Source organism: Triturus cristatus, chromosome 3_2 (genome assembly GCF_964204655.1).
Source record: "Triturus cristatus chromosome 3_2, aTriCri1.1, whole genome shotgun sequence".
NCBI classification, from domain to species: Eukaryota; Metazoa; Chordata; class Amphibia; order Caudata; family Salamandridae; genus Triturus; species Triturus cristatus.
Window position 1 is genome coordinate 778,781,473 of NC_140584.1, and position 8,874 is coordinate 778,790,346.

General features: G+C 42.0%; 1 protein-coding gene across 1 annotated transcript; it reads left to right on the forward strand.

Moving 5' to 3' along the window:
• Positions 1-1,138: 1,138 nt before the first annotated feature.
• On the forward strand, positions 1,139-5,870 carry LOC146858098 (gamma-crystallin-3-like). Its single transcript, XM_085648858.1, has 3 exons — positions 1,139-1,272; positions 2,130-2,372; positions 5,518-5,870. Exons 1-3 carry the CDS (start codon positions 1,234-1,236, stop codon positions 5,791-5,793), a joined length of 558 nt encoding a protein of 185 aa, XP_085504984.1. The 5' UTR covers positions 1,139-1,233; the 3' UTR covers positions 5,794-5,870.
• The last annotated feature ends 3,004 nt before the right edge of the window (positions 5,871-8,874 follow it).

Below are 8,874 nucleotides of genomic sequence, written 5' to 3' on the forward strand. Positions count from 1 at the left end.
TCGGTTTACGCGCGATAATTATGTGGATTTCAATATTGATTTGAAGGCATTGCTATGACTCAGACGGATGATTCAATCGTCTCCGGGCTTGGCTGGTAAAGGCTTGTAATGGATTACATTCCAAGCTGAAACTCTGCTAATGTATATTCTTAATATAATATTTTATGAACAAATTAATATTTTTACATTTTGTAAAAATAATATTATATTTATAATTGTATGTTAACAGAGTAAGGTTTCTTGTAAAAAGCACACAAGGGCCTATTGACAAAGGCATTTTTGAGTATCGATGTAGTACTCTTTCCCTTACTCACAAATGCTGTTTCAGATTCTCTGCGCACAGTATGCCGCTGAGACTTGTCCTATCTCTTATGTGTGGAGAAATCCACCACAAGTGTGGAGTCTTCTGCACAGGGATAGTATATGTTTTTATAGTAAATGTGGGAGGGAAATGGTTCGAAAATGGGGAAAGTTTACTTACAAATGGGTGGAGGGATGTCGGAAGGGACATGCACAAATCTGCAAAAGATTTAAAAAAGTGTTATTCACAAAAGGTACACCAACATCTCCTACAGTAGAATCAGGCTCAAATCTACTTCAGCAATGTCTTGGAGTATATCAAGTACAGAGGAGGGCTACTTCTTGGTGCTGCAAAAGACTTTGAAGGAGAGATGTAGGAAGGGACATGCACAAATCTGCAAAAGAGTAAGAAAAGTGTTATTCACAAAAGGTACACCCACATCTACTACAGTAGAATCGGGCTCAAATCTACGTCATCAATGTCTTGGATGATATCAAGTACAGAGGAGGGCTACTTCTTGGTGCTGCAAAAGACTTTCCGAGATAGATATAGTGCATTCTAATATCCTTTAAATTTTACAGAAAAATACATTTCATAGGGTTGCAGCAATTGCATAGTCTGCACGTTAACAAAATAAAGCAGAGTAACGTAATACCAGAAGCAGAAGCCGTTTTGAACCGTCTGTCCCGTGGTGCGTTTAGAGCTGTACAAACCTACAATTTTCTTTCCTGAAAGCACATTTTTTCACACTAAGCTTAAATACACAACAGCGTTTAACAAATGCAGAACATTCTCTGCTGGAATGTATGTTAGAACTGAATGGCCTATACATTCACGCCACTGTTCAGAAAAAAACTCCGACATATTGTTTACTGACCCGGAAGTAGGGCTCCCGGGCGTTTAAAAGGGCCGCTGTGACTGCAGTCTCACCAATGAGCACTCGCTACACTTCTGCAGCCAACATGGGAAAGGTGAGAGGTGTTGTCTGGTCTTGTATTAAAGAGGTATGAGGTGGATAGAAGACTACTTAGTCATGGTATATGACGCACCGACATTTAATGTGGCCGGCTGTGGGCTTCTGAGCAGAGTTATGCACCAGCACTTATTCCTTTATAAATGAAGGGGCACATTTACCAAAAAGTCATGCAGCGCAGCAAGTCACATAGCTGCGCTGTGTGACAGGGGAAAGGGCAGAAATGCACTGCATTTAGTATAATATGGCGCATACCTGTCTTTTCACAGCGCTGGAGCATAAAGTGCACCATAGTGCAAGGGTGACTGCGCTGTAAACAGTATTGTGTATGTGAGAGATGGGACACCTTCCTGCACAAAACCAATCTTCTGAGGCATTTTCCTCTTTCTGTGTGTGCTGCAGCACTGGGAAGGCAGGGCGTTCTGAAGCATTCCCAAATCTGCCAGTAGTGGTAAATCTGGGAATGCTTCCCACACTCCACCCATGAAACACCTTCCCAGGGCAGAGTTACGCAGTGCAGCAAAATGTGCTATGGACTTATCAAGCCACTTAGGGCCACTCAAGGTGGCCTTGCATGGCTTGATAAATCAAACGTAAGGGTTGTGTTGCTTTTGCACCCCATTGCATGGTGCAAAGGTGGCACAACCTGATGATAAATATGCCCCTAAACACTGAAAGATATACAGCTAAAGTTTCTGTCTACTCCCCTGTATGATAATATGGCTATTCCAACCAGGTGTGAGACACTTGTGCCTTCCTCATTACTGCTCCTTGTTTCTAAAAGATATCCTTTTATTAACGGTTTATGTGAGTTTACAGAGCATATTGACAACTCATGTTATTTCATTACAACAGATCACCTTCTACGAGGACAGGAACTTCCAGGGCCGCTCCCACGAGTGCAGCTCTGACTGCGCTGACCTGCAACCCTACTTCAGCCGCTGCAACTCCATCCGGGTTGAAAGTGGCAACTGGATGCTGTATGAGCACCCCAACTTTAGGGGTCACCAGTACTTTCTAAGAAGGGCGGAGTACCCAGAGTTCCACCACTGGATGGGTTTCAATGACTCCATTCGGTCTTGTCGCTTGACTCCACAGGTAAGTAGTCATTTTATTTTGGTACTTAAGTTTTACATGGAAAACCAGCATTCTGCATCTTTGAATAACTGGGTTTTAGGAGTATTTTGAGAAAGGAACAATATTTTATAGAAGTGACTGGAGACAACTTTGGTTTCAATGCTTACAAACTCGGTTGAAAACTATCTTTGCTCTCAAATGTATTTCAGTGATTCATTATTATTATTGCGTAGTTGTCATCAGTGCTTTGGTAATAAACGTGGGTCCCTCTTTGGGACACTTCTAGTGGAGAGCACTACTTGTTGCATTCCCAGTGAGTGGCCTTACTGCATCTCTGGAGTATTCAACACCAGGGAGGCCTAATCTGGGAACCAGCTGTAGCTCCATATACCATTATCAGGTACATATGGAAAAACACATCTGGCGCTTTCAGGCAGCCTGGGAGAATTCTGCCCTGAGAATTAATTTTAAAGATGAGACCAACAAATAAGTTTACTGCACAGTTTTCAAACTATACGGGCTAAGAAGCATTATATAATGCCTCATAAAATTGTGTGATAATAACTCTAGGTAAAGCAGATGATCCAGACGAATTGCTTTTCTGCAGGAGTAAATCATATATGTGCATATAGGATAATTATGTGGCATGACATTAGGGCTGCTTCATGGTTGAAACTGGTGATGAGTCCTTAGCTCAGTCTTTAAAGCAGCCCCCCTCTCACAGCCTAGGGGCATTTCCCATGTGTTCCATATGGTCAGTCCCTGCCAGATGAAACTATGGGGGGATTTAACTCATTAACTCATTTGTGTTTCCCAAGCAAATTAGGAATTCCTGTGGATGTGAAAGATGAAACCTGGAAGGAGATTTATGGCAGCATCTTTGGCGTAATGTTCCCCAGTGATACCGTGAGACTTCTCTTCCCAGAATCTCCTGTTTCTGCCATCATTGATAGAAACTCACATTCAATCGCCAAAGCCCTCTTAGGTCTATCTCCCTTTTCCTTGAGCAAGGGCATCACTTAAACCTCATCAAGATACCCACCTGCTATCCCTTCCATGTGTTTCTCCACCAGGATACACTCCAGAATTCTCTCCTTCAACCTACAAGGAGGAACTCATTTAACCAACACAAACATCAGGCTGGCATCCTTAACGTTTACCCGTGCAACCACTTCCTTAATTTCAAATACATTTTAAAAAGTAAAAACAAAAACAAAAACTCAGAGGAGAAACTGCAAATGTAAGGAAAGGAAAATAACTCTAAAAGGAGCCTACAAAAGTCAGAAAACAGACACCAAACAGCAAAGTACTGACACACAAATAAACATTGTGTATTGCAATCTAGAGTTATAAGGAGGGGCAACCTAGTATTCCATGGAACCAGGATAGAACAGAAAATAATACTTATCAGTAATGTTGTGTGGATATTCATTGATTGATCCCAGCACGTGTTACCTAAGCATCGAATAAGTGCTTCGGAGGGAACTCTGTTCTTATTTTTCATTTTGTTTTGCTACCATTAAGTGGATTCTTAACCCCATCAAACCTCAGAACACCTATCAGCAGATTCAGAAATTCCTGCTGCCTCTCAAATGTCGAATAGTGTAGTGGCAACTCCTCCGCTATGGCGGAGCGGCATTGCCTCACTGCTCAATAGTGAAACTAAAATGATAATAACTATTGTTATTAGCATTTTAGTTTTCCTATTAGAGTCAGTGGCTTTCGGGGTGGGTGGGCTGAGCATAGCAGAGAGAGGAGTAGTTTGCATTCCTTAGGTGCTCACGACGGCTTGGCCGGCCCTCTTGGGCCTGCCAAACTGTCATGCGCACTTTGCATGTTCCCCACCAGGTTGCATTACACAGACTGGTGAGGAACATGCAAAGCCTCCCAGTCCTGAGCCACGGTGCTCAGACCAATCGCAATGCTGCATTGCAGCATTGTGATTGGCCCAGGGGAGCCTGGGAGCTTCCTACTGCTGATTGTAGTCAAAAAGTAGAGGACGAAGAGACGCAGCCGGCCATAGCAAGGTAAGTGGCTTTTTCTTTTTCTGTTCCCATACCCGCTTCTCCCCCTAGTTCCCCTCTGCCTCACCACCCGGATCCAGTAGCAGCCACTACTGGAATAGTAGGCACTATTTCTCGACAACCAAATTCCTATGGATCTGACAACCAAAGACATTTAACCATGTGGATGCTTTCAAATTACAAACACATCTCCAATGGATGTGGGTGTTGAAATAAGATTATAGATCACTTCCACTTCAAATAATTCAAAGAGATTCACAGATCATTGGAACTCATTTACTGAGAGTTTCGCCCAGCACTAATTATGTGACCCCCGTCGTCAGATGCTGGGCATAGCAAATAATAATGTGCCTGCAAAGTCTGTTGAGCCAATTTGAGACAAAGCTTGCACGTCATGGTATTATTAGGAAATGTTTCAAATTGAAGCAAACATTTCTCGCTAGAACGTTTTTGCAGGAGAAGTTTCCCATAAAAACGCTTTTCAGGGAACAATTTAATGAAAGAAAAGAATGGTGGGTTGTGGTCTTCTGCTACAAAATCTAATTTCAGCGTGTTCAGCGTGTTCTTTCATGCTTTTTTAATATTGATAATTTCGTAATTTTTACAAACCTTACAAAAAATAAAAAATAACCTAACATTGAAAAACAAGGTGAAGTTTCATAATTTGCTCATCCCTACACTGAAGGTGGATTAGTATGTTTTTTTCAAGAAACGTTTTGCCGGCGACTTTTAAGCTAGAAATGAATCCCAGTTCTCAGTTGCTTTGATATTTGAAGGGTTTCGACTTCTACTGTTCAGCTTCAATTGGAGCAGCAGGGACGCCAGTAACCATTTGTAAAACACGTGTAAAGAACTTCAATATGATTCTCAACAAACTTTAAGTAAACACTTTTGAACTTTGGACACGCTGTTATCTTTTTCGAACAGCCCTGTGAAACATGAATCCCTCTACAGTAAAATAAGTCTAAAAGGATGAGGTTATGCTCAATTTAAAGACATGAAACTACTTTGGGTGCTGGAGTAAGGCAATCAAATAAATGTAATTCCTCCTCCCTAAACGTTCTAATACAAGTTTTTCAAAACGTGTAATACACATACATGATTTTCCCTCTGTTTTTTTCTTTCCTTCCTACTTGCTACAGCACCGCGGTTCCTACAGCATAAGGATTTATGAACGAGAGAACTTTGGTGGCCACATGATGGAGTTCTCTGAAGACTGTCCACATGTTCATGAACAATTCAATTTCCATGACATCCACTCCTGTAATGTGCTTGAGGGGCACTGGATCTTCTATGAGGAGCCCAACTACAGAGGACGACAGTACTACCTGAGACCTGAGGAGTACAGGCGATACAGTGACTGGGGAGCCATGAGCCCCAGGGTTGGTTCTTTCAGAAGAATGAGGGACACCTATTAAAGCCACTGTATTGTAAATCAATATATTCTGTTTGAACATAAGGAAATAAAGTCTCAAGAACATGTATAATAAGTAAATTTGTATTTTTTATGATTACGCTTTGCAACTCGCAATATCATGAGATTACCATGTTGAGAAATGATAAGCCAAGAAATTATTCTTTTATAGCAGAAATCATGAGACCTTTAATGACACATCAGGGATGCTTCAATATAACCCCTCCGTGCATACTTATGCAAATTTAAGTGGTCTGCGCAACTGGCCCTCATTCATGGGGATTTGGCATAGGGCAGCACAGCAAGTCAGCTTGCTGCATTGCCCTACTCCAAAGTGAAAGGGCAGGAATGCGCCATATTTATGCAATACTGTGCATTCCTGTCAATTTCGGCAGCCTAGTGCCAACGTAGGCAACCCTTGCACCATGGTGCAATGATGCTGTGTTGTCGGAAGGATTATTTTTGTGCACGGAGGAATATCTTTCTGCACAGAAACAACCCTAAGAGGCATTTTTCTCTTTCTTTGTGTGCTGCAGAATGCAGCAAGCATCTCCACATATATCAGACATAATCCTCACCTGATCAAACACATTCTCTAAAATAATTTTGCATGCCTATTCTAGGGCAATTTCAGGCATTTCCCCAAGATTCCACCAGCATGGCCTGGCAAATGTGTTCTAAAAGTGGCGTATGTGGCTCAATTGTTTGTGAAAAAGTGCTCAAATGTGGCTTCATTTGGGGTTCCAAAAATCTTGACTGATGAAGTTTTAGTCATTGAACAACTATTTGTCAATCACTCTGCAAAGCACAAGGTATTATTCTCTTTTGCATTTACTTTAAGAAACTGGTTGTCATTGCACTGCTGGCCTATATTGCTGCTCCACATACTATACATAGTTTGTGCATTCTGGCCTTCCATTTTAGAATGACCTTATCAAGGTATTGTATGAAAGAAGCATTGCAATGGCACTGTTTTTTATGAATTGCCTTCAATTAGCAGCATAGACTGCTAAGTTTCTTTTGCTAACCAGTGGTAAAATGCACATTATCTTTCCTCTTTCAACATTATGAAAATAAAATTGCACTAATTGGCATATTTAACTTACTCATAAGTCCCTAGTATATGGTACACTAGTGTACCGTGGGCCTGTAAGTTAAACGTCACAAGTAGACTACAGCACTTCAACTATAATGATATTGTAAACATCAACGCAGGCCTGCTACCAGTAGCCTGACTATGCAGGTATAAACTAAGCCCTTTTTTAAAGGCCGAAACCCTGCTTTTAATTAATACTAAGTCACCCCTAAATTGGCCCTGCATGCCTCTAAGGCAAGGTACAAGGTATTTCAAAGTAGGACATATAAAAGTTTAATGTTAGACATATCCTTACAGTAAAAGGTCCCTAAAGCTACATTCACAGTGTCAGGATTAGCTGTTCCATAGGAAAGCAATGGGTTACAACATTTATAAGAAAAGGGGTTATTAGTTGAGATGGGGGAAGTGATAAACACAGTCCTTGTCAGGGCGAACCACACAAGTCTGTAAATAAACCTGTGCTTAACTATCCGGTAGCTTGGCACAAAAGCAATCAGGCTTAACTTTGAGTCAATGTGCAAAGTATTTATGCAGGACTCAAACAGTAATAAAGTGAAAACACAACCCAAGAAAAATCCCAAAACAATTTAGAAAAATGAAGTACACTTTAATAAATAAAATGCACCAAAAATAAAAAATTCTAATAAGTAGAACCAGAGTTATGAATTTTTTTAGGTGCAAATGGCGCCAGGAAGTAAAAAAGCCCCTCGCGGTTATATGGTCATGCTGGACTGGGTCAAAGTCAGAAGATCAGAAGATCAGGCTAACAGCAATGACTTGCGGGTTAGATACAGGGACCAGGTTTGTCCCGTTGGAAATTTTACCTTCTACTTAGTCTAGTTACATGTGAGGAGCCTCAGCCGGAGCTTGCGAAGAGCCCATTATCACAGTGAAGAACAGGTCGCTGCTAGAGCTTTGCATTGGCAGGGGACGTGGGCGGTTACTGCTGATGCGATGAGCAGGTTGCCAGTAGAGATTTGTGTTGGTGGGAAATGCGGGCAGATATTGTTGATCCGAATAGCAGGTCGCTGTTGAAGCTTTGCGATGGTAGGCAACATGATCTGTTATGGTTGACTCGAAAGAGCTCAGAATCTATACATTTTTACCTGGAGTACAGTTCTGAAATGAAAGGAGTGCACTTTGACTTAATTCAAGGGTCCAGGACCTGACAAGGTACTACTTAGAGATCTGGACTCACTCTATTAGCGATCAGAAGCAGGGTCCAGGCAGTTCCAGTTGGTGCTGGTCAGTTGGATATTTGCAGGAAAGGCTTCTGGAAGCTTGTCGTGCTCCTGTAGCACAAGCAGGCGGTCAGCCAACCGACCCTCAGAATCACTTCTGGGATCCTGGGTTTAAGGCAAGCCGGACCAGCCTTCCTTCCTTAGACACCAGAGCAGACCTTCTTCTGAAATTCTACACAGATCTAGGAATGTTTTCATGAGAAGTTCTGAGGTTGCGCCTCTTAAACCCAGTGCCTGCCTTTGTGTGAGTAATGCACCCTTGGTCTAACCTCTCCCTTCCTGGGTTTGGCTCCAATCTGTCTAGGGTAAGAAAGGTTAGGCAGGCCCAGGTGAAAGCTGCATTTCCCAGTGACACTGCAGGCAGCTTCAGAAGTCAGGAAGGGGGAGGGTACAGCCCACAGGCTACCATTTAAAGTTCAGGAAGGGCTGAATACAACCCCCTTCCCTGCTCAGGAGAGGAACACCCAAGGTTTTGTCCTTATGTCTGGAAGGAATACTCATCACATCACAGGAAAGCCATTCACAGTCCTGTGACCCTAGACACTGGCAGAAAGGCGCATTAGGTTTAGGCAGAAAAATGGCCACTTTATAAAAGTGTCATTTTCAGAATAATACCCTAAAAAAGGAATTTAAATTACAAATTACAAATGAGTGTGAGAAGAATTTCTCTTATTTGTTCCCAAAATGAGGTTCTAACTTATTAAGTGTAATAGGGTAACCCGGTGTTAGTCTATGGCGTATGTAGCCT